This window comes from Python bivittatus, unplaced genomic scaffold (assembly GCF_059951505.1).
Source record: "Python bivittatus isolate LINGU-HERP-01145 unplaced genomic scaffold, Pbiv_v1 ctg000080_np1212, whole genome shotgun sequence".
NCBI lineage: Eukaryota > Metazoa > Chordata > Lepidosauria > Squamata > Pythonidae > Python > Python bivittatus.
Window position 1 is genome coordinate 38,435,590 of NW_028277035.1, and position 27,324 is coordinate 38,462,913.

The 27,324-nt window shown below is 42.4% G+C and overlaps 1 protein-coding gene across 1 annotated transcript; it reads left to right on the plus strand.

The window, feature by feature from the left end:
• The first annotated feature begins 965 nt into the window (after positions 1 to 965).
• On the plus strand, positions 966 to 22,883 carry LOC148216671 (uncharacterized). Its single transcript, XM_088134681.1, has 3 exons — positions 966 to 1,418; positions 1,536 to 1,802; positions 22,776 to 22,883. Exons 1-3 carry the CDS (start codon positions 966 to 968, stop codon positions 22,881 to 22,883), a joined length of 828 nt encoding a protein of 275 aa, XP_087990807.1.
• The last annotated feature ends 4,441 nt before the right edge of the window (positions 22,884 to 27,324 follow it).

Genomic DNA, 27,324 nt, shown 5'->3' on the forward strand with positions numbered 1-27,324 from the left:
TTCTTCCCCAATCTGATGTCCTCTGTGTCTTGCTGGCTGAGAGGAAATATAAGATCTGTGTGTCAGGTTCGGTCAGCACGGGGCTTCGGGGAAGCTCGTAGCCAGCGAACTCCACCGGCGGTAGCTAGCGAGGAAAAGAGGAACCGAAAGCGCCGCTAATTAACGAGCCACCTGCGGCCAGCTAAACAGGAAAACCGCAGCGGAAGCTTTTAACTATGAACTGATAACGGCGCGAGCAAGCAAGGAACAGGGCCGCAGGGCAGCGAAACAAGATCGCAACGCAGCACAGAACCCGCGGGTCTGCACGTAGCAGGGAGGGACCAACCCAGCCGGAGGGGGACTGGCAATCAAGGACAATGGACTCTGACCGACCCTGCCATCATGAACGATCAGGGGGGACATTGGGGGGCCTAATAGCCCACAGCCGCAACGCGATCACGAGGCGGGAAAAAGCGCGGGAAGGGGGGAATATAACAAGTGATGCAATTGTACCAAGCCAGTCCTGGCTTTGCTTGTGACTACTACGTTACGCATGAGTAAACTTTCTTTGTGAACCACACGTGTCACGAGAGTTTCTCTGTCGAACGGGGCAAATCTCACATAAAGCCAGGACTCACATTGAGTGCTACCCGGTACACACCGAGGAGCGCTCACCTTTCTTTCCCTGCAGCCAAGACCGGAGAGGAATTGATTAACGGCACCAGGAGATGGCAAGCGATGGAGAAACCGCGTGCCAGCTGGGCTACCAGGAGCCCAGATCCGAAGGCGTGATGGCGGGACCAGTCCGGGGCGAATGGCGCACGGACACAGCCAAGAGGGCGCCAGAGGACGGGTGGTCGTTCGGCGGGGGCAGGAGCCCCAACGGGTCGCCAGCATGGGGGGTCGCGACGAGTAGTGACTCGGAACCCGAGGCCCGAGAGCTTGAGGAACGATTCACCCGACTGGAGGCCAAGATCGAGCAGCGGATGGATGCTGTCCAAGTGATGTTGCAGACCATCTTTCGGCGGGGCAAGGCCCCAGGGGCAGAGTCGCAGGCGAAGAAGGAATCGGGCGATAACGGCAGCAGTGAGGATATGACCTCAAGAAACTGCACGGAGCCTAGACCAGAGGTTGCGCAGATGACTCCAGTCCCTAGCGTGAGGAAGAGGGGACCCACAACCACGGCCAGTTCGCGGGGCGCCAAGCGGGCGCTCAGCAGCGGGACGGAGCCAGAGGGCTTGACGGGACGTGCGGTTCCCGGGAGCAGCGGCGCAGGGTCCGGGAGCCAGGAGCCGGAGGAGAGGCTGGACGGGCTGGAGGGCGACCTCCAGCAGCAGACGACAGCTGTACCGGGCATGCGGGAGGCATGGAGTGGCGGACCCAGGGCCCCGGCTGGGGCAGCCGCAGAGGGCGGCGTGGAGACCAGGCTAGCAGAAGTGGTCAGCCTGACGGGGAGCGCGAAGGGGGGTCGGCGGCCAGCAGAAGCGCCCCGATTCAGGAGCTCAAGGAGCGAGCTCTCGGGGCGCCCCAAGCCACTAACCTATCGCCCTGTGCAGGACAGGCTCCACTCAGAGATCCAGGGGGGAGCACCCAGTAGGGACGACCTGGAGGCTCTAGTGAAGTGGAGCTGGCTGGTGGAGACGGCGGGGGATGCCGGAGACCCGGGGAAGCGAGAGGCGCGAGCCCCGATACCAGCCACAGCGGACCAAAGTGAGGCGGCACCGGAGGCGAGGCGCAGGAGCCGACGGCAGAGGATCGAGGTTGGAAACGCCCAGCAGACTGCAGGGACCTGCTACCGGTGTGGAGGCAAGGGGCATCGGATGGTGCAGTGTCCCTCGAGGCAGGGGGTCTTGGCGAGCTGCACAAAGGACGGGGGCCAGCGATTCCCGGCTATAAGGGACCCCGACCGATCCTGGGAGGAGACAGCAGCTAGTGGAGCGGTGTGCAGCGGAGCCGGCTGGCTCACGAGGAAGCCCGGCTCTGCAAGGAGGGGAGAGCGAGCCAGCGGGAGGCGATGGCCGGCGACGCTGAGGCGCACCCCAGAGCAGCCAACGGAGTGGCAGCGTGAGGAAGGGCGGGACAGAAGAAGCTACTCGCCCATGAGGATCAGGGTCCACCTCAAGGGGGTGAGATCAGAAGCAGAGGCGAAAGTCGATGCCTTGCTGGATTCGGGATGCACCCACTGCCTGATCCACCCGGTACTGGCATCCGCGCTGGGGCTCAGCGTGAGGAGACTCAGGAAGCCCCTCGCACTCAGCCAGTTGGATGGATCGACGGCAGGGGGGGAACTGGCGCAGTATCGCACTGAGCCGGTCGGTTTGACAGTGGGGACAAGCCGGGAGGAGCTAGGCTTAGTAGTTGCCCCGGGGGCCGGCCATGCACTAGTGCTGGGGCTGGCATGGCTTACGCGCCAGAACCCGCACATCGATTGGGTGGCCAAGACGATGCGGTTCGGCGGCACCACCGAGCAGACGGGGTCGAGCTGCGGAGGTGGCACGAGAACAGGGGGCCCCACAGAACCCGGCGAGGTGGCGGCTGGGCGACGGCGAGCCGAGGGCTGGCGAGCTGCGGCAGCGGCGGCAATAGAGCCCGGGAAACCAACTGCACACGCGGCGAGGGCGGCGCCGAGGGGGACCGGCAGAGGAGCCGAGGCGGCAAGCGCACGAGAGAGCGTGGCAGCAGAGACGGTGCGATTCGACGGCACCACCGGGGAAGCCGGGTCGAGCCGCGGAGGCGGCGCGGGAGCTGAGGACCCCACGGAGCTAGGCGAGGTGGCGACTGCGCGACGGAGAGCCGAGGGCCGGCAAGCCGCAGCAGCGACAGCAGCGGGGCCCGGGCGACCAACCGCCCGTCAGGCGAATACGAGGACGGCGCCGAGGGCGACCAACAAACGAGAGGGGTCAGAGACCGCCGAGGTGGCGGTGGCATCAACGACGAAGGGCCCCACAGCAACGCAGGGGTCGGCTACAGCAGAGACGGTGGCAGCGGGACCCGAGGGCCCCGTGGCAAAGCAGGCGGCGATCACACTGGCATCAAGAGCGGGGGCAGGAGCGGCGCCGGGAGCCGACTGGTCCGCGCCAAGCGTGAGTGAAGCAACCGGCGATAGACCGGGACCTGGCTGCGGCCAGGGGAACCTGGAAGGTTGTAGGACACTGAGGGAGCCGCCGCTCGAATCCAGGGACCCAACAAGGACGACCCAGCTGGAGGCGAAAGGCGGAGCCCAACCCCCAAGGGAGAAGCAGGGGAAGGGAGCCGAGCCGGAGCTGAGGCGGCGCTGTGCAGAGGCGAGCGAGGGAGACCCCTGGTTAGTAAACAACAAGGACTCCCTGAAGAAACAAGGGACCTGCTGGGAGCACAAGGGGAGGCTCTACGTTCCAGAAGCTTGCCGGGTGGATGTGCTCCGGAGAGGGCACGCCGAGGACACTACGGGACACTGTGGGTTTGTTAGGACTTTCCACCTCCTGCGTGAACAGTTCTGGTGGCCGTCTCTCCGGAGGGATACGAGGGAGTACGTGGCCAGCTGCGAAGGAAGGGAAGGAGGGGAAGGAGAACCTTCGGGGACCCATCCTATAAGTGACTTAGCCAAGGAAAGGCACACCGTTATGGCAGATGGGGGGGCAACACCCTAGTAGCCCAATTAAGAGGGGGACTTGTCTTCAGGGGGGCGGTATGTCAGGTTCGGTCAGCACGGGGCTTCGGGGAAGCTCGTAGCCAGCGAACTCCACCGGCGGTAGCTAGCGAGGAAAAGAGGAACCGAAAGCGCCGCTAATTAACGAGCCACCTGCGGCCAGCTAAACAGGAAAACCGCAGCGGAAGCTTTTAACTATGAACTGATAACGGCGCGAGCAAGCAAGGAACGGGGCCGCAGGGCAGCGAAACAAGATCGCAACGCAGCACAGAACCCGCGGGTCTGCACGTAGCAGGGAGGGACCAACCCAGCCGGAGGGGGACTGGCAATCAAGGACAATGGACTCTGACCGACCCTGCCATCATGAACGATCAGGGGGGACATTGGGGGGCCTAATAGCCCACAGCCGCAACGCGATCACGAGGCGGGAAAAAGCGCGGGAAGGGGGGAATATAACAAGTGATGCAATTGTACCAAGCCAGTCCTGGCTTTGCTTGTGACTACTACGTTACGCATGAGTAAACCTTCTTTGTGAACCACACGTGTCACGAGAGTTTCTCTGTCGAACGGGGCAAATCTCACACTGTGATGGATACCAGGATGAGAAAGACTGTTCTTTCTGCTGCTAGTTGTCTCATTATTGAAAAGAGCCTTCAAAACACTTCTCTCTGGTATAGGGAAAAGGGAATGCTCAGTTCCTTAGTTCTCACCCCAACTTCATAAAATGTCCCATATAAGGAGAATAACTTAGTATGTCCGTGTATCTATGAAACATAACGAAAATGTAAAATCTAAAGACAACCATAGTGACAGGATAAAAACTCATTTATTCATTCCTCTAAAAAGACTGACGTATCAAGGAGAGGAGAGGCCATTTGCTTGTGTGAAATATTACTCTCTGAATTTAGAATAATCTGAAATAGATGAAGATAAATTTAATTCATCTACAACTAACAACTTCACTGGATGGGAGATGAGAAATTATTTGTTCTACTTAAAATGGCTGATGGTAATTCCAATGCTGGCTTTGGCATTGCAAATCTCTACTTTTATACTTTTTGAAAGATTGTAGTGGAAAAAAGCATAAATATTACAGGCAGATAAAAACTGTAATCAGGATAAGACAAAATGCATCAGTTCCAGACATAATCTGCCCAAAGATTAAGGTTGAGGTTTGTACAAATATTGCATGAGTATCTATGAACTTTACATCTGAGAAGTGGAGAATAACAATTGACTGGGAAATCTCTATAGTTACTTTTCTGTACTGCATCAGCTAAGCAAACTGTAAGAGCCAGGATTTTCTCTGGAGAATGTGGGTGTAATGCAGAGAAACTAAATGCACGCTTGATTACAATAGAACAACAAGATTTAAGCACAGAGCTCTGCACCTGTTACATTGATTTCAACTGGACTTTTATTTAACACTGACTGAATTGAGTCTAAAATATGTAACTATTTGGGTATGCATTTCCACTTTCATACATATGCTTGTTGTCAGATGTTACCTTTGAATAGACATTAATGCTTATTGTTGCCTAGTATAAGGAGATACGGCATTCATAAAAACACTTCTTTGTTATGATAGAATTATTTCAGAAAAAGGAGAAATAATTAAGAACCCTAAACTTATACCAACCAATCAGGGTTGTTGTTGTTGTTTTTTCCTTCCAAGTCTAACATTCTAAAGAAGGGGGAAAAGATTTCATCAGCTTATGGCATTTTTCAGAACTCAGACATGCAATGAAAAAGTTGTAAATCAGATTTCATTCATGAGTTTAAATTTCAAAAATCAGATGTTCAAGTTTTATGGTTGAGGGCAAGTTTGAAATATGAGAATTGGTAACTCTCTTCTAGCTCCAGAACATGTTAAAAAAGAAATAGGTACAGAGGATTTAATTCATGTGGCTGGAGTGAGGGCTGAATACTGCATTATGTTGTGCTCTGATGCAAGCCTGTTAATTCTGAGACAGCCACAGCAGGAATGACATAATGATTTACAGGTTTAGTTTGTCTGATGATGCACAAAGTAAGTTAGAAGACAGGAAATACTCACAACAAAGTACACATTCACAATGTGTAGATGTAGTAATTGCTGAAACCTAAAGCCAGTCACACTTGAGCCAAAACTCTTATCGTTTTTAACAATCTGATGCCATGATATGATTTTAAAAACTAGATAAAAATTAGGTGCTATTAATTTTAATTTGAAGCAAAAGCTCAAATTTAGATGAAACACTTAGGATTCCAATGACAGGCCAAATCGATGGGGAGCCATACCCCAGCGATAGAAAGCCTTGGGTTCAAGGCCTGACATCTCCAAGCAAATAGGCTGGAAACTGAGAAGACCTGCTTCCAATCAATATAGATAATATTGAATTTGATAGACCAGTGGCCTGGCTCAATTCAAGGCAGTGCTTGCACTGCAAATTCTTTTTACTGTTTTCCTTTTCTAGGGAATTTGTAACCATTCAGAAGGTCCAAAAAAAGCAAGCTCCAGCCCTGACTTTTTGTTTCTGCTAAAACAGGCTAAATAAGAGGGACTTGACTTGGGAAACATCGGGGGGAACATCCTGATGTAAATAGCTGCAGTGTTGACCAAGAGGCGAGGGGCATGCAGAAAGAGGGAGGAGCATCCAATGGCCTCATTGGGTGTGACTGATGATATTGGCAATGGAGGCAAACATACCTCTCATTTGTCCCAGTGGGCATTAGACAAGCAATGATGGTAGTCAGTAGTGCCCTCCCCGCCTTTTCATAATTTCCTTTCCTATTCTCAGTCCTCAAGACCAAGCTCCAATTCAGATGGTGGTTTTTATGTACTGCATTTCAGTTGGCTAAAGATCTTTGGTTAAAGCTTCAGTGAACTCAGTGGACCTTACATGTAACTACGCATAGGACTGCAGTTACCTTCATCATACTAAACTGGGAATACTACGCTATGTACTGCTGTTCATGGGGGAATCAATCAATCAATCACTCAATCAATCAAGTATTTGTTACAGTCATAGACCAGCTTATATGGTTGTACAATTTGTGGATACAGACACTGCAGGATAGGCACTTCAAAGGTTATAACTATGATACTGGGACCATTCTTCCCTTAACTAGATTTACTGCATTTAGCTATTTGGAAAATTTCACCAGTCTTGCTGTGGTTGCTGCTGCTGCTTTTCTTTACTCATCCCTTTTCAGGTTTTTTTTTTTTTTTAATCTGCTGCTGATAGGATTATTGCTGCTATATGAATGAGGAGGGAGATTTCTCTCGGTTCCCCCCACTCCAAATTTTGTATGCCAGTCTAAGAGAGGCAACAAACAGTGAAAGCTGAATTTTAATTATGTATGACAGAATTATAAGACTCCTTTTCTTACACCCGGGCTTCTAACAAATTCCAGGACAGGACGGATTTTATGACATCAGTGTGGTGAAATTAGCAAGCAATTTCTTCAAGAAGGCCATAGAAGAGGAACAATGGAAAACAGCATTAGAGGAAGTTAGAATATTTGTTCCATGTGGCTTAGAATGGATAAACGTTTGTTACAGAGACCACACTTAATTGTTTTTCTTGGGGGGGGGGTTATTGAAGAAATCAGTGAACTGAAAACCGTAAGGCAGGAAGGGGCCACATCACAAATAATTTAAGCCCTACCTTACAAACTTCATATTTCGTCCACCTCAAAACAGCAGCAAATGATTTTCAGATTTTCAGGAAAAATACTTCTAGATCAGCACTATAGCTACAGTGGGTTGTGAGGATTTAAAAAAAGGGAGATTAAGGTGGCTACATACAATCCTGGAGGGGAACCTTAAGTTAACCAGCCTGATTTATGAATGGCAGAGGTCCCCCAGTTCTTTGGCAGAGAGGTTTTTCTCATTACCCATTAACTACTTCTTCTAACTGGGCAGGCCAGGTGTTCAGACTAATAAAATATGCTTATATTATTGGTGAAAGTGGGACATAAAGATAACCAAACAATGCAGTATTCCACCGTGGAAAAATATTCCATCTTTTAATCATGGAGAAATAGGGTCCATCCCATCACCAACCATCTCTTCAAGCCAGATAAGGCTGTATTGTTATGTCAGTGAATATCTAAAATTGTGATCTTTCCTTTATAATGTCTCCAAGCAGAAATTTTGGGGGGGGGGGGGAGTACTTCAAAAAAACATTCCTGTCAGAGAAAAAACTCAGCAGTGAAACAGGTAGGGAGGAACATTATCTGGACATTCAGAAATAAATGAATAAACAAATGGTATTAATATTGGAAAAATATAAGCTAGTATGGAATAAAAGTTGACACTGCAGATGAAAAACACCAGCTTGTTTTTGAGCAGATTAAATAAAAGGTGGATGAAGGGCACATTTTATTTAATCTGTTATTGTAATTTGTATGTTAACTATGAAGCAGTTTCACCAGGACACTATTTACTTGCCAAAAGGAGTAGATGTTGTGATTTGAACACAACAGAAAAGAAATATGAATTTAGAAATATGAATTTAGTCTGTATTTTTTCCAGCAGCTATTGTACTAACTTAGCATCTGGAGGCGCCTCAAAGTGTTTCACTATCTCTTCTGCAGCAATCCTGTCAACCAGCAATATGTTCAAACTTTTGAAGACTGAGGATCTCTTTTATGCTGGGTGATCTATCAATGGCCATATGTCAAAGGCAGGCAGGATCAGAGCCAAACATTATGCATAAAAACATGACAGTCGCCTGTTATTCACCTCTTCCTTACTTTTTTTTTTCCTGGTATTTGCTAAGTTTAGGTTTCATTTAAGGCATAAAAAGCAGCAGAACAGAAACTGCAACCAGGAATAACAATTGTGAATAGAACAAAACATGCTACCTGACATTGTCTCTCATCCTCAATTAAAGAATTATTTTTAAAGATTTCTCTACCTTTCCTTCAACAATCCCCCTTCCACTTCTTCCATTGATGGCAAATCCATTTATTTCTCAGGTTATTTAAACTTTGCTCTTGCCAGTCAAACTATTGCCTGCTGTTTCACCCATTAAAGAGCCCTGGAAAATAACTGACTGAGAGTCTTCTAGCAGAAGATCTGGCTATCTTCCCATTCTCTGCAGCAAGGATAGAAGTTTTGGCTGATATCTCATAGTAACAAGGAAAATCCCTAAAGCAGGTTGTGACAATGGTGGTAGCCACAGCAGTGATAGTGGCAGTATTACTGCTTGCAGTAAAAGTAGGTAAAGCCCAAATCATATGCCTTGTAGACTTTTACCTGAATGAGTCTAAGTCATTTTTTTTGGATTCAAAACCCCTCATTCCTCTTTGTTTAGCTTCGGTGAGGTACAAATGGAAGTGCTACATACAGCAGCTATCAAAAAGGGGGAGAAAGACGTTTGTTGTTTATGTAAAGTGCCAGGTTGGGAAGGGAAAGAAGAAAGATTTTTAGACTGATGGATCTGCCTTCAGATCATAATGGCTCTTACAATCAGATCACAACTGGCTGTCCCAATCACAGCATCCTGAAAGGGGTGAAGAGAGCTTGCAAGAAAGAGAAATAGTTTAACTATTTGCCACACCATATAATTTCAGTTGTATGTGATGTTTTGTGAGCTGTATGAACAACCACATCAGGTAATGGAAAAGACATGGGGTTTGCTTGTTTTATGCCGTCGACTCAGCGTTGACTCCTAGCAACCGCCAGGATGAGTCCCTATAGTTTACCTGACAAGATATTCAGAAGTGGTTTGCCAATGCCTTCTTCTGAAGGCATAGAAAAGTCTAGTTTAAGTCCCCCCCCCCCCCGATGGAAAAGATGGGGAATTATTCTCTTAGATTTCACTTCAACACTGATTGGTGAAGGGACAATTTTATTATTTATCCTCATCCCTTCTTTCTGCACGCACACACATACATATTGTTTAAAATTTGTTACAATTTGTCCTCCCCATAAAGTGATTTCCAGTTATAGACACTTTAAAAAAGCAGGTTTAAATGTATCTTAACCTCCATTGCACTCATTTCTATGAAATTTGGCAGGCTTCTTCTCTTTATAGTGTTCTGACTTTCATCAGATGTTATTCAGTTCCAGTGAATGAAAAGACAAACAAAAAAATGTAACCCATTTATGCTTTACTAAATAATGAGAGTTAAGAGCTTCTGATCTGGGGACCAAGCCAGGTCTGTTTAATTTGGAAACCAGGCACAGCAGATTTACTCTTCATTTTCCCCAACCCTCGCTGCATATCAGATGGTTTCTGCAGAGCCTTAGTAAAATTTTAGCAGGGAGGAAATGTGCAGCAGCAGAAGTGGGAGAGCTCTGCTACCAATGATGACCTGCAGAAAAGCCCTTAGGAGCTTTATGTGCCTGTGAGTTACAGGTTTTCCAAAGCTGGGTTAAGGAGATATTGGTACTATTTTCCTGTGAGGCTGCAGTAGAGGGTTATTTCTCTAAGGCCATTAAGTAAATTCAATACAAGAATCAGATTTTGAACTAATTTCACCATCCTCCTTGCACGTTGCAAAGTTAAGGATAAATTTCTAGCAACTGTAGTGGAAGACACTGAAAGGAGCTTGCATTATTACCCTGTCTGGATCCTTGTCAGCTGGTGGCTATCTTTTGCCTTTGGGATCTGAATGTTAGGAAATCAATATGAAGTCAATTAATTAATTGCAATGCTTTCCACTCTTCCCTTACAGAAGAGAGGAAGAAGGGGAAGCAGAGCGGCTTGAAGCATTGCTAGGTCTGTGAAAGAAGAGGCATCAGTGAAAAAGGTACACCCACTGTAACCCAAAGTTGCTGGAAACCTCAGCCTCAATTTGAACAGTTAAGTGTTTTAAGAAATTCGGGAATCACCCTTGGATAGTTCAATCTTGGGTATGTCTGCTTGCTGATAATTGTATTGGATTAAGCGGAACTTCTGCATTCCTGATGCAGGGGAATTCAGAGGCAAGAAACGAGTCAGATGTTACCTTTGACAGAAGCAGGTTCTTTCCTGGTGACTGATAACATCTTCCAACCACCACTGTGCTGAAATGAGGACAGATCCTATATCACCTCAGTGATAGCTGGGTAATTCTAGAAGTTGCTATGTCATTAGAAGGGCACATGTGGACTTCAGCCTAGGGAATTCTGGGAGTTGAAGTCCACAAATCTTAAAGTTGCCATGGTTGGGAAACACTGCTTTGCACCCACTGATAGCTGTGAAAGCTCCTTAGCCCCTTTTAGGCCCTTTGCCAGAGATAAACAGACCACCTGGGCTACTGTATGTTCAATTATACAATATTTCTGTTAAAGTTATGAAAAGGGGATTCATAGCAGTCAGAGTTTCTTGAAGAAAGGGCACATTAAAAAGTATTATTGTCTTAATAAATTTTGGACAATGTATTTGATTGCTTGGCTTCTTTATCCATCAGTCTGTTAGAAGCTACAATGATGTCGTCTGTGTTATGACATCATCACACCAATGATGCAAATTATGCAATTTGCACTAGTTATGTCATTTCCGTGAAGACCTTGTGGGCAGTGTACTATCACTTGCCCCCTCTCTTGTCTCCCGTGTGGGTGCCCATGTCCTTGGTTTTGAGGAACAGAATAAGACCTGTTCTGGTGGCAGAAGCAGGGGTGGTGACAGACTGCCTTCAGACTGCTTGTGAGCATTTGAGACATAGAAACAGGGGTGGGGTGAGGTAGACCTGCCCTTTGTGTGTTGCTAGACACATGGATGTTAGGTTAAACTAGTCTTCCCCAACCTGATGCCCTCCAGGTTTGGGGGCATAGAGGTTGAAGAATGATGAGACTGCCTTAATTCATCTATTGTCTCTTCTGCAGCAAAGTTCCCAATTCTATCCTTAAGAACTGTGAAGAGGTGGAGGAGGAGGGGGTGATTTGGGGGGAGGCATCATGTCTTTCCTCCTCATGCCATTCTCTCATCTCGTACATGCTCAGAAATGAGACCTATCCCCACAAAATAACAAGATTAGTAATCTGTATGACAGAAAGAGATGCATTTGTCTATGAGGAGATTGCAGAGGCCTGTTGCCAGGCAACACAGACCAGAGGCAACTAAACAAAGAGGAATATGGATGTGGTTGTATAAGCACTACTATAAGTGGAGTCACTTTGCTGCACTGGCGGAAAGAAAAAAAAGGGCTTAAAAGGGGCTAAGGAGCTTTCACAGCTATCAGTGGGTGCAAAGTAGTGTTTCCCAACCATGGCAACTTTAAGATTTGTGGACTTCAACTTCCAGAATTCCTTAGACTGAAGTCCACATATCTTAAAGTTGCCATGGTTGGGAAGCACTGGCACAGAGAAGGAACCTGGATGCTTTGCCAGCCTGGATCAGGTTTCTGGTCCATTGGCCTTACAGTTTGTCTCTTGTGTTCTTGCTTGGGTATGAAATTGCAAAGCCCAAACTGAGGGCTGATTATAAGGAACCAGGGGTATGGTCCAAGCAGATTTCAGGTTCATAATGTCAGTACTTACCTAAAAGTGTGAGAGAAAGGCAGTGAGATTTAGTGGTTAAGGCACTGGGGAGACCCAACTTGAAGTCCATTCTCAGGCATAGAAGCTTATGAATAACTTTGGGCAGCCGCTTCTCTTAGCCTAACCTGCTTCACAAAACTGTTCTTATGGGAGAAAATGTGATGCCTTAACTCCTGAACAAAACTAAATTAATCAGTTTAATTCGTTTAATTAAATCTAAAAAAATCTAAATCTAAAAAAATCTAAAAAAAAATACATTATGTTCTAGTATTTTGGTTCCTGTAGTGTTTTTCCCTAAGCCAATACCTAAGATGTTAGGGATCAGCCTCTCAATGAGAGGGGACATAGACTTCATACTTCAACACATTTGGAAGACAATAGGTTAGGAAAGATGAGAAGAATATGACATTCCTTCTTTTTTTGTTTAAGTCAGGAATAAGGAACTTATTACCCTCCAGCTGTTGTTGTCTTCCAGATCCCAACAACCCTCAGCATTGGTTGGGCTTGCTGGAAATTGCATCTCAGCAACATCTGGATTCTTTGGATATAAATCACTGATACAAATTAATTAATTTACATTTTTAAAGCAACTGCTTTAACCATTAAGATGGCTAACACTGATGTAGTAACCAGCTCAGCTTACTGTATCACTTAACTCCAGTAGATTTATATATAGCTTTATTAATGTTCCATCTAATAAAACTGTACACCATGTTGCAAAAATATCAGAAGATTTCTCCATCTCCCCCACTACCATCACTAATGCATAAGTTACTTGCTAATCTAAAATGAATTAGCTGGTTAGAAAAAGTTCCAAAACATGGAAAGAGTAAAGTTAGACTAAGATTTCTTCCCTCAAAGAAAAGTCAGGAAGCTGTACTATCTAATGTCAACCAATGGCTATTGGCTACCATAATGAAATAGAGGAACTCCCATGCGTAGTGGCTATGTATCTCTAAATAATGAATGCTAAGACAACTTTAAGGGGAAATTTGATTGTAAATTGTCCAATTTCACTACTGTAGTTATCACTCACTGAAGGACCTGAGAGGCATTGCATCTGATCTAATCACACTCTTCTGATGTGAAAGAAGGACCTTCCAATGACTGGAAACATAAAAGCTATTTAGGCACTAGTTCAGATGAATGGTTATTTTTTTTCCTTCTCTGAATAGCTAGTATCAGTACTGCATCTGCAGATCCCCTCAGTCTCAGAAACAGATTGCCATTTAGCGCAAGGATTTTATAGACTCACTGTGCTCGGTGAACTGACCAGCAGGTCATATGGATCTATGATTGATTAAATTGGGTTCTTTTAAAAGATAAACAGAACACAAAAATAAAATTCCATTCAGACAATTATTTCTGAAATGATCTGCTGTTTGTTTGGATGTAGCTTCTGAATCCAGCTGATAGAATGAACTGAATCAGCCACTGAATCTGGTGGAAGAGCACACATCCATCAAATGACAGCTAAACAAATCTTAACTGAAAGTGTAAAAATGTGGTGGCATTGTTCTACATATGGTTAGCACCCCAGATATGCTACAACTGTCTTTGTGCAAAATACCAAAGTGCTTTTATGATATGAGAATAATTTATTCAAATGATACTTTCCCCAGCTGGATACAGTGACTCTCATACAAATAGAGCTGAAGAATATTAATGACTGAGCAATTATATTTTTTGAAAACCAACAAACTGTTAGGATATTTGACAAGCTGCACCAAAGAACAAAACCTAGGAAATTGGAAATTCTTGCAAAAGCAATCATGTTATTGGATTAGTGCATTTATAAACCAAGCTGTATTTTTCCACAATCTCATGCAGATATTTTCAGCAAAATCTACTTAATGCCATATATTACAATTAATATACTTACTTACCTGGAAGTTATTATGAAGGTTGCTTTCTCTCTGCCCTGCCTGTGTTTCATCACTGAAATGTGGATAATCCTTAGTGTGCAGGACTGCATCTATCAAGGCCTAGAGCATTGCAGAAGTCTCACTGTTGATCTGTGACTCTCAAGCCTCTTAGGCGTCCTCCTCCTCCTCCTCCTCCTCCTCCTCCTCCTCCTCCTCCTCCTCCTCCTCCTCCTCCTCTTCTTCTTCTTCTTCTTCTTCTCTACTGCTATCTGATCACCTGCCATGTGAACAATGACAAATGCGAAATGAAGGATCTGCATCCTCCAATCACCCTGCCCTGCCTCTCTTAGCAATAGACTGTGTCCAGAGAATCAAGAGAAGGGTATGGGCAGCATTGAAGAAGAGGCCCACCTATTCAGAGTGGAATCACTCTTTTTAACACAAGGTCCCTCATAAAGCCCAACCACGTGGATTATCAGTTCAACAGTACAACAGATTAATGCTTGAGCAACAAGAAAAATGAGATTGTCCAGTAGGATAATGCAAATAAAAAATCCTTAACATCTCCCTGTCTCCAGAGGAACTTGGGACTTATGCAAATCAGGCTTCAGCTTCTACTCTCTCTACTACATTGTTTCACGTTTAATTAAGTCATCAGAACTATTCAGGGAAATGTTCAGGATGTGGGAAAAGAGAATATCTTCCACAGCAGGAGGAGGAGGAGGAGGAGGAGGAGGAGGAGCCAGCAACGGCTATGGATATTTGTCAGGAGAATGGGTAGGCCACTAGTAATACCTATGCCTTAAATACCTTTTGCTTTAGGACATTACCTTGCAGATTTCCAAAATCAAGGAGAACTTCAACAAAAGGGAAGGTGAAACATTACATGGATTTGCATAATATTCATTGATGCATATTTGGGAATAAGTTCTAACATTAAAAAAAATACATTCCTACTAAGTTGGGAAAGACTGGGACAAGATTACCATGTGCTTGTTGAGTCTTCTGTCTAGGTGGTAGTTGTTTAGGGTGAGCATCTTCATGCCCTAATTCCAGATCAGGCTAAAGAAAAATAAAGGGTTTCTATTAGCGCTGTGTGAAACTTCGAAGGGGTACTTTATTTTTTATAAAGCTTTGAAATAAGTACTCAGAGCTTTGCAAAGTAGCATAGTCCTCTCTCTTCTGGGGATGAGACCATGAGATTCTGCTTCAGAGCCCCTCTCAGCCTTCTTCTGCAGATCTGACACTACAGGAAAGCTGAAGTAGCCTTCTCCTGCAGCACTGGTTGAAGTTCTTCCAGATTGGATGGCTTTGGTGCATGTCTAAGGATTGCCAACGGAGAAGTGGTCACCTTGGTGGTCCTTGGTAACCACTAAAGCTCTTTGAGGCTTGGATGACTTCTGTGCATAATGTCTTCTTCTGCAGCTCTGGCCAGAAGTGGATCCAGGCCATCCAAATTTCTTTTGGTATCCACTTCAGCCAAGCAAACCACATTGCCTGGGCCAGAATTGTTATGGTGAAGTGACTATATCTCTGTCCACATAGGTGCTAAAGTAAGTGTGGTGCAATGGCTTAAGAAGTTGAACTAGGAATAGGGAGACCCAGAATGAAGTCCATCTTCAGTGATGGAAGCTCATTCAGCTAACTTTGGACCAGTCACTCTCTTTCAACCCAACCTAGAAACTTAATGCATACATTGGTGGTTGAATGCATCCATGTAATTTTCATAGCAATCGTACTGAAATAGTTTGCTGTTTCTTCTGGAATGTTTTTCCAACTTCCCAGTCTACAGTTCTGGTAGAATCCGACCCATGTACTTATCAGGCCCAACCCTGCTTAGCCATACAGGTTTGGTCAGATGCTGTCACCTGTTATAAATAGCTGCAGCCTAAATATTTTAGCAAGGTTCTAACCTGGTGCAATGAATGATGCTCACCTGAATATGGGTATCTGTCTGAGTTACTGATCTCTAGAAAGTGTATATCCACTATATACAATATCTTCCAGATCACATGAGTTAAAAATAAATTTAGACATTGCTTCCCTTATCTGCAGTTAGTCCTGAACCACAGTTGTCTTCTCCAACATGTTGATGCTAAGTCCCAGAATCTACATCCCAGGATCCATTCCTAGAGACAACTGCCTCACTTTGTCTAATGGTATTGCTGAAAAATCATGCAATATAGACAACACTTACTTAGGAATACTGTATGTGTTTTATCAGGCACTTGATCACATAAAGAATTTTATTCATGTTTAAACAAGCATGAGTATAACTCTCATTCAGATCTCCTTCCTCAGGAAAGTCTTGGGCTTAAGGACATTTATAGGAAATGTAGAGGAAGGGACAGGCTCTGTACACCCATTCTCAAATATGTTTTGAGGCCACATGCATAAATCTAAGCACATCAAGAGGGAATGTCTCTTTACTTGAAACTCTTTTCCTTATGTTCCAATTTTAATAGTTGAGCATTTTTTCAGACTTTTTAGACAGATGGCAACCATACAGAACAGACCGATTTTTTTTTTTTTTGGTCTAAATTTCTCTTTTATGCTGCATAGCATATTGGAAGCTTTTGTTAAACATATATTAAAAACAAATATATGGTTGCTTCAAAATAAGATCTGCACATTTTACAGGATTCTGTAGAATAATAGCAATAATATATTTTTGAAACACAATCTATGCTCTGCATTAATATTTTATGCTGGCACATTAGACCTTTCCCTGCAATAAGAACTTTCTTCTGGTAAAAAGAGAAATGGTTGAATTAAAAATAAATGCATCATTTACCAAGGTCCCCAAGAGAATAACTTTTTTTTATGGTTAGGGTTTTTTTTCCCTACTAAACCCATTCTTTCTTCTAGTCTTTTTTCTTCTTGTTAGCCCTGCTACACTTTTTTCAACTGTAGGTGTGATATGTTAGAATTTGAAACATCTCAAAATAGTTGAGGAATAGCAAATTTTATTTAAGCATACAGAAACAGATATTACAGTTATAATAATGTGATTATGTATAATGTGATCATGATGTGTTACATATGTGGTTGCTAAGAGTTGATACTATTTGATGGCACATAATCAATAAGGAAGGATTGGAGGATTCCTATCTTAGTTCTAAGATTCTGGACTCTAACCCCTAATTCTTGGCATTAAATATCATTAACGAAAGTCTCTGTGAATCTTGCTTTCTTGATCGTGCTCTGCAGTTAAAGGCCTTGACAAAGATCCAGATTTTAATTGACATTGTGGCTGTTTGCCAAAGTGTATGGGTCTGAACCCTGCTAGAGAATATATGTTAAATAAGTTTGCTTGTTATGAGCTGCTTCAATCACAACTAACTCTAAATGGGATATACCTGATATGTAACAAGGGTTAAAGCAATACAATGACAATACTTAATCATTATTAATCTTATTGTATTAGGAAAACAATACATATAGTTACAAATTGCAGGGGGACCGCATCCACTTTAGTCCTCAAGGGCTTCCTGGAACAACCATGTCCTAACAGCCTTCTTAATTCCCAGAAGGGTTGGGCTGTTGTAATCCCTTGGGATTTAGAAAAATAAGATGACATCTTATTCAGGAGACAAAATTGTGATTCTGGGCACAGCTGGCTTGGAAGAAAGTTATACCACTGGCCTTTTCTTTACTCTTCCTATTGTTTCCATCCCATAATTAGCACATTTAATCAATTAAATTATAATAAAGTTAATACATTAAATTAAAATTAAATTACACAATTGCTTATGCCAAAGCATTTAATTTAAGGATAGAAACCAGTTCCATGCCTCTTCTAGTTTTAGTGTGATTCATTGTAATAAATCACTAGCAAGAAATTTCTTCCCACTCTAGTGACGTGCTTAATTGAAACTTTCATTGATTACAATAATTTGTTTGATTTCAGGGTATTGTTTGAAAGGCTCTGGATGCCCTGCTACTTCTAAAAAATGCATTGTTATCTGACAGTTAATTTAGTGATCTAAGATAGCTTGGAAATGAATAATATAATACTTTCTTAATTTGGGGGGTAAGGTTGAATGGCCACTGACTTACAGTTGGAGTAAGAATGACTGAACTGATTCCCCCCCCCCCCCAACTCCATATAATGATTAATTTACTCAAAGAGAGAAATGGGAGATTGGGGAATAAAGTGCATCTCATTTCCCATTCATGAGTTGATAATGCCTCCATGAGCTAGGCTGGGCAGATGGATCTGCCTTGAGAATGCTCTTTACTACATGTAGTTGTACTGCTGATCCTCGCAACAGCAAAGTGCCTCAGGGATGCAAGTTATTCTGCCTCCACAAACTGTCAAGGCAAGGCTAAGGAACACATCTGTTGAAGGAAGAGCAGAGGCACAACTGGCTAGAATTAAGATTCCATGGGCTTCAACCAGGTGCTTTAGAGGGGTGCTTCACTTGAACTGTAGCATAAACAAAGCATCTCTTTGAACATCTGCACAGCCTTCACTGTAGTCAGGCTAGTCCACAGTAACAAAACATTAACATCTTGTAGGATTCCTAAAGCCAACAGATTTATTGTGAAGTACACGTTCATGAACAAGAAGCTACCTTACCAGTGTGCTAAAATTCAGAAGAATACTTTTTATTGTATTGTAAAATAATATGACTTCCTAACATTGGGAATAACTCTTTGTGATTCTTCCCAATTTTGGTCATCTTAAAAATATGAGGGCATTACATAGTTGGACCAGAGGTCTCAAAAATAAAACAACTAAATAATAGTACCATAAGCAAATTTTTCCAGGACCCTTGTCTTTGGAGAGTTTCTGACCTCTTTTGCCAAGTAACTTTTCCCTTCATCCCAGAGCTCAGAAAAAACAAAATGCTGCATTATTTTTAGGGGGGTGGGGGCAGGGAGACAAAACCTAGATGTCACAAACCTTAGGAAAACCTTGTGGAATATTTATTTGCAGAATATTTATTTACACGTGGCTGAGCAGGCCCACATATAGAGAAAGATTTACTGAGAATTTCCCTTTCAAAACAGAGCAGGCAAATACTGAAATATAAAAAGGAAACATATTTAGGGGAAAAGGTACAGCAAGAAGAGAACCTGTCATCCACACATAATTTCAAAAACAAATAAACAAGCTTATCTGTTTTATATTTTATGAAGTAAGCTGAATCAAGTTTTAGGTTTCCATATATATATACTATGTCTAGTTTCTTTTGGAAGGAAGGGTGTGAAAAAAGAGTCACTGGGAGTTGGGTAGTGTACTAATTTAATAAATAAATAAACAAATAAATAAATATCATACTTACCTTCTTATTTGATGTTTTTAGGAAAATCCAGTTGAAGAACAATATTTACAGAAATCCGAGATCGGTGAAAGTCACTGTGAAAGATGGATAAAATATCTGTTATTATTGACAAAGAAACAGTAACTTGAGCATGCTAAGAGTGCAGCTGCAATACTAAGTACCTAGCTGCCCAATGCTAGGGAGAGATAAGGAGACATCTCCATGGTTACCAAGGGGCCACAAGACAGGAAATGGGGAGGGGGGAATCTCTCTGGGATGAGACAAGTAAGACAGAACCAGTTTGGGGTGGCTTGACCTGTCCAAAGTGATACTTAGTAGAGATCTTTTAGGAATGCATGAACTCTTGCCCCCCCAACCCTTATTAGCCTAATAAAAACTACACCCTGCATAGCTAATCACCTATTTACCATGAACATGTGATGTATGAAGTGGGAGGGACCAGGAAGAAATTGTAGGTGGGCGGAAAATATTGTGACCTCAGAGTACCTCAGCCAATGGGGGAAGTGGGGAAGAATGAGCGTTGGCCTAGGGTTGTATAAAATGTGCTGAAATCTGTAAGAAGTGTGGCTTCTTATTTGCAACGAAGCCCACCAGCCTTTGCAAACGCTTCAATAAACTTTACTTCTGACTAACCCAAGGAGAGAGTCGTGAGTGCATTTCTCACATCACCACCTTAGCAGTTATTTTGACCAGTATCTGGAACGTGATATCCCTCATTTCTGGTCTATACTCCAGCTAAAAAACCACTTTAGCATTTGAAACTTCCTTCTTATGAAGTTCAGCTCAAAAGAGTTGGCCAGTTCTATCAGGATAAAGAAAATCAGCCCACGTGCTTCTTTAACCTTTCCAAATGGCTGCCAACTTACTATATCAGAATGCCTTTTTATCTACCTCAAAATATAGAGGTTAATGCAAGATGACTATAATAAACTCTCTCCTTAAAATATTATAATTCATTGAGCCAACTCTTAACACATTTGGAAGAGTTGCCAGTTATTTAACAGGTGTCCCTTTCTTTTGCTACAAAAGTATGAAAGGAAATACAGTGGTACCTCTACTTACGAACGCCCCTACTTACGAAATTTTCGATATATGACCAGCTCCGGCCCCAAACATTTACCTCGATGTGCAAACTCCGCCTTGAGGTACAGTCATTTCTCCACCCTGACACGTGGTCCGCGGCCATTTTTCTGTCCTGACACGTGGTCCACGGGCATTTTTCTGTCCCGCCGCATGGTGCGCAGGCGTTTTGCCGCCCTGCTGCGCCCCTGACGCGCGGTGCGCGGGCGCTTTTCCGCCCCTGACGCATGGTCCGCGGACGCCAGAATGGATTAACGGTAATTACATTGAACCTTATGGGAAAATTTGCTTCGGGGTGCGACCAAATTCGGAGGGTGGAACGGATTAACCGTATTTACATTGAACCTTATGGGAAAATTTACCTCGACTTGCGACCAACTCGACTTGCGATCAGAGTCACGGAATGGATTAAGTCCATAAGTAGAGGTACCACTGTATCTTGATTTTTGGACTGAAATATTGCTCCTTAGAATAGAAAAATATAAACCAAGAGTTGGAATGAATTCCCTGGTCAGTACACAATCTGCTAAAGCAATTTGGTTAAATGGCTACCCAGCCGCTGTTTAAAGACCTCCAGCAAAGAGGAACATACTGTACCACTTCATGAAGCAACCTATTTCATTGGTTCACTGTTCTTATGTGCAGGAAATTCCTCCTAATAGCTAACTACAATCTACCTGGCCACAAAGAGGGACAGGCAAAGTTATCACTCAGTGCCACACTCAAAACGTCTTGTTGCAAATTAGAAATTTAGAAATCTTATTGCTGTGTTAATTCAATAGGTAGCAAATCACAGAGCAATGGATATACTAGGAAGACAATTACACATATATGAAGAACGTACTGCTGCCAAGAAAACCTGGCTACATAGTCAATGGAGTGGTATTGTATACTTCTTGTTGAGTTGTATTAATGATGTTTAAGCTTCACAGGATTTGGTTTAAACCCCTGGTCCCAAACACTTGCAAATGTGTCCTAAACGTATTTCAGAGATTTGAGAAAATGTCCTGAAAGAACTCATCCCTGTTTTCATGAATTATATCCAACTCATTTTGTTGGATATGTGCACATTTCTACATTGCATTGGAAAAAGTAATCACATGGCAGGTACTATAAATGGTGTTTATGGCAACATTGATCTGGATTATGTAAAAGCAAGTAGTATCAATTTCCAGGCTCAAAAAAATAGGCTAGAAATTTTTCCATCCATGCTGCCATTAAAAAAAAAAATCACTGGAATGAAACAAATGCACAGAAAAGTTGGAACATTTCCCTGTCTTAAGATTGAATGCAACTAACATGTAACCTCTCTCTTGCCAATTAATTACATCCAACTTATAATAGATAAATATGGTAGGGTGGCTGTTGAGTCCCTGATGGGTTTTTTGGGGGGATATTGTTTTCAAGGATTTCAATGATCTTTTTGTTGTTATTGTCTTTTATCTTATCATGTAAGATTCCCAGATTTGTGTGGAGTTGGGAGGCCTCTAAATTCAATAAAATAAGTAAACAAACAAAATGTAAACTTGCAAAATATATGTTTTGTAGGTAACTTTGCCAAAATTCGAATGGCAGCAAGTATTATTTTGGAAATAGGAATCAACTTTCCTCTGGTTTAAGATTTTTTTTTTTCCTCAATCCTATCTAGAAATGTCATGGGTTGAACTTGAGACCTTTTGCATGCAGAACATGTTCTACCACTGAGATACAGAAAAGCGCATATCAGATTCACAGTAAGAGGTCAAGGGTAAACTGTTCTGAGATTGTGTCTATAGAGTAATGACTTCTGAATGCCTGGGCTGATGTATGCAGATTGGGGCAGACACAGAATCTCATTTGACATTTCGAAACAGGAAAGAAATGGGCAGGGGGAGAGATGGGGGGAGAAATGCCAGCTTGATTTGTAATATGTTCAACATTATGAGCTAGAGAAATTCACACAATGGGAAAAGTTCTTGAAAATTGTATATGCAAGCAACCAAACTACTATGTCTTCAGACTGCAAATTAAAGAATTGATTGATTGTGTGCCATTGAGTTGGGTGTCGACTCCCAGTGACCACACAGAAAGATTTTCTCCTATTGAAGTCTCTGCACACATACAGTATCAAATGATCATACTCTGATGAGAGCCCTTCATCTCATTGGCATATAAGTTTTCATATGTGCAGAAAGAGTTTTTCTTTTCTTTTCTGTTTCAGATGAATGACCATTCAAACAGTCAATCTCGTGCCTTATTATGTAGTGAAATAGACCATTACTGTGAAAGTGGAAAAGAAATTTCCTTTTACCAGAAAATACCCCATGGACACAAAAATCTGTGTTATACTTCATCCACTCCTACTTAGGCAGCAAGCTTGCAGCAACTCTTATGTGCCAGTTCCAAGTTATTTGCCAAGTTTTCCATTAGAGAAAGTGCAAATTTCTCTCCCATTTCACCTGAATTCGTTCTCTCTTGCATGAGTCTTTGTGTTCCAGGCATCATCCAGAGCCAGGTCAAGACAGAAGGTGGGGGAAAAAGAAGAGGAGATAAACAAGTCTTCTAGCAAAGGGAACAGCATGAAGCAGAAGGAGCGAGTATCTTGAGAGAAGAAATCACAATGGAAAGTGTGGGGGAGATGTCTCTTTTGCACAAACAATGGCTCTTTTATAATAATAGGGAAATAAGTGCATACATCATCTTGTAAGATTTTAAATAGTTCTTGCATGTATTTTATTCTACATTTTCTATGCAACTTCACCTAAAAACTGCATTTTATAATCATTTCGGATCATTTTCCCAAACTGAGCTGAGAGCTACTCAGCAAATTCAAAGATGTGTAAACATTGAGGGGAAAAAAAGCATTCTGATTCTTAGATAAACCCAGAAGGTGCATATCAGGACTGTTTGCTCCAATATGCTGACCTGCCAGGTACTGATTAACCCCCAATCAGTAGCATTAAGTCTGAACTAGTGTGCTCTCCTGTTGGGGGGGGGGGATTCTTTCCTATTTGTAAAAGAAATATAATTCTCCTTGGCTGCTGTGTACATTTTAATGTTTGTACTATGATGGAAATTTGTTTTAATTTATTTTACGATTGTTCACCTCCCAGAGTCACTTGCTGAGATAGGTGGCCATATAAATAAATAAACAAGCAAACAAATACTTTTTCTGCTTCTTTTGCAGAACATAGGGGCAATTCTTTGCATGGAGAGCAGGAGGGTTTTTATGTCATTTAAGACCTAGTTTTCATCCTCTTCTCAGAGCTAAATAAACAAAGCCCAAATTAAGACAGCTGAAGAACTTTAAATCTTTCAGACTTTGAAGATTACCTTGAGGTAAATGTTGGTAAATGGGGGTATTTTGGAGTGTCTAATTTCTTTGGATTTTATGAATTAATAAATTAATCATTGCTGATTTAATCAATTGGCCACCCATTGGACACAAAGCTGTTTGCAGAACTGCTCGCCTGCCCTGCATAATTTTAATTAGCAATTATCGCTTCTGCATGTAATTGAACTTGCACATTTTAACTCTCAACTAAATACAGCAACAATTTCACCTTTTGCCTCTGCCTTTTGGCATTATTCAGAGTTATCATTACATTTCCAGCCTTGTGGAACTTGCAAGATGTGAAAATCTTTAGTTAACTGTGCAATTACAGTAATGAGATCATCCAATGAAATTTCTCTGACAGACACTATCATAGATGGAACACGCACACGAATCTTGGTCTGTTCCTTCCATCTCTTTCTCTTGGATCCAAACCAAGTATCATATGTAGTTAATAATACCATATGGAACTTGCAATGTGAAGTGCAAAAAAAAAAAAATGTAACTCTCTTTGTCATCATCAAACATAAAGGGAAAGTTGCTTATTTTATGTTGTCAGTATTTAAAATTTTCTTTGCTATTTTCCAGATAAAACACATTTAAGGTATTTCCTCTAAAGTAATAAAGTAGTAAGTAGAATAAAATGCACACAGGAAATAGACTTCATTGGGGATCATTCCTGCATTAAGTGGATTTCAAGCATAGATAGATAGATAGACCAGTAGATAAATAGATATACTATGGAAACCAGTAGAGGTCAGCAGAGTGAATCAAAATAAACAGAAACAGTTCAAATTATTAATTAAAACTAACTCTGATAAGATATTGGTAGGCTTAAACAATTAAAAAGCTTTTAACTTAGTATTAGAAAGGATTCATATTTGGATTCTCCAAGTCAGTTACAATGCAGATGGCATTCCTTATGTGGGACATTTCTGCTTTCAAAACCTGAACTTGAAAGGGAAAGAGATGAAGCTTATTATAAAATAGGGCATGGATATAATTCACAGTGGACCAATTTACACCATATTTACAGGTAACTGAACTGAATTCCACACCTCTTTCCCTACTTTTCAGGGGCTGCGGGGGGGGGGGGAGCTAGTCACGTAATATTAACTTATTGCCTGCTTTGTACGTACAGTCTTGTCTTTTCCACTGGGTTTATCTGAAAGTAACTTGGTTGTAAATATACTGAAAAGTGGAAAAGTTGACAAAGGCAAATGTTATGATGCTTCAACTCTCAGATCCAGACAAGTCGGTGAGGCTTTGCAGTGCAGTTTTGACGAGAATTGGTCCATGGATGTTTGAAATGCAGTCAAGATGGCAGAGCAAGTCACTCTGCATGTTTCTGCACATATTTGTGTGTTTGTACTAACAGACTGATGGATACAGGTGGCTCTCTCTTGTTTGGTTTCATAGTTTCTTTTATGTTCAACATAAAGAAGTCCCCCTCTCATTTCGTTTCTGCCTCAGCTTGCAGTACAAAATTGACATGAAAACCTGTACTATTTTCATAAATGTTTCTCCTAATCTATGCAGTTTAATAAACATATTTCCTGATACATATGTTTTCATAAGCTAATTTCCCTGATACAATTCAAGATGGCATACCCTATATTCTCATATTCACATTTTGTACACTTGTTTTCAGCTGTGAAATTCATTGCAACATTCAGGAGGCACTGGAAACGCTAGCATTCTGGTTTGTGTTTAAGCCTGGAAATGTAAATTGGATACAAGCTTCTTAAAATGCAAACTGAAAGAATTTCACACCCATCCCTAATTTCCCTGCTCTGTGTGTGTGAGAGTTGGATTTATCACAAGAACAGCCTCATTGTTACAAAATGTTACCAGTGAAGAATCTGCAATCCTATAACACTTACTTGGGAGTAAGTTTTAATGAACACAGGAGATTTATCTGTGAGTAAATGTGTGTATAAATGTGTTACATACACAGTGATAGAGTCAAATATTCAAAGTAATGCTGCCATATGAAAGTCAATCTTGCTAGAGAGACAAAATCTTGCTTTGTCTCCTTGCCTATCATTCTTTATGAAGATGAAATGCAGGCCCTTTCTACCACACTGGGCAGTGACATGAAATGCATCGATGGAGACACTTAAGATAAATAGCCCTGATCTAGTGACAGTATAAAAATGTCATAAGCAATCGTCTCAACAATTAAGTGAATAATGTATTGGCCTCCTGAAAAACTAGATCTAGTTTTCCTTTATATGAAGAACATTCTAGATTTTCCTTTCTTGCACCTTTAGCTTTTTCTTTTATCTCTTCCTTTTTCTTTTCTTTTTCTTACTTTATATTAGTTTGTATTAGTTTTTATCTTCCTTTAAAAAAATAGAATAAAATTATATATACATATAATATACAGTGCTACCTCAGGTCACGAACGCTTCTGTTCATGACCAATTCGGGTCACGAACAGCACCGTTCACAAAATTTTGCTTCCGTTCGCGAACTCCGCATCGGGTGACGAACAGGATCCGCAGCCATTTGCCCTGCTGACACACGTGGTCGTGGCTTCCTGTAGGGAGGGGGACTCCCCCCCAAACAATAACCGCCTCTCCACCCGCCTTCCTGTCCTCCACGCAAGAAGTCGCCTCGAGCAAAGTTAGTGTTCTCTCTCTTCATACTGTACTGTACTGTACTTTGTGTCATATTTTTGTGGTTTTAAAAAAAAATACATATGGTTCAGAACGGATTAACCGTATTTACATTGAACCTTATGGGAAAATTTGATTCGGGTCGCGACCAGAGTCGTGGAACAAATTAAGTTCGTGACCCAAGGTACCACTGTATATATAAATGTATAATATATGCATTTATATACTACCAAAATTATTTATACTATACACACACAGCCATGCACATGAATGAAAACTCTAGATGTGGGAGACAAGTGAGATAGAGAAGTGCTTATAGTTGGGGATTAATTGCTGTAGTGTTTAATTTCAGCATCTGTGTGACCTGGGAGGACTTACATGTAGTGCATCCATGCAGTCATGGATCTTGATAACTGGTACTGAGGTATCCTGTCTCTGATTTAGGAGCCAATCTATACTATGGCTGTTGAAACCATTTGAAACAGTTGTTTTGCAACATGAATTGATGCTAACAAAACAGCTCCTATTGATGCACTACAGCAGCCTTTTCTTTTGCAAAGCTTGCTTGGTAGCTTTGAAGGTAGTTTACTTCTGCTAGCAAAGTTAAGTAGCTGTGCACGCACAGGCCTGGGATAACTCTGAAGCAGCCACTTGAGGTTTGCTAAAGGTGTGTCTGCTTTAACAATTTGGAAAGAGAAACTTGGTTCATGCTAATGAGTACTGCAAGATGCTTTAAGGAACCCTTCCCTCTAGCTTGCAGGACAAGTAGTGAAGGAACAGGTTAAGCTGGATGTCAGCTCTTGGCCCTTTAACTACGTGTTAGTTGTAATCCTTCATGGTTGTTTTTCCAAGTGACGTAATGCATATTGTGGCATCATGCCACAAACCCCATGGCTTACTTTGAAATGCAAGTGCATAAAGGTGGGGATGATATCACTGCACACAGATCATCATTTTTCTATCATCATGACTAATTGAGGATGCCTCTTCTTCTAAATTATACCACAGTTATAGGCATTCTGGTTGATTCATTCCTTGATTTTACAAGGAATGCACTGTGGTGAGTTTGCATGTTCTGCCTTGGATGCATCA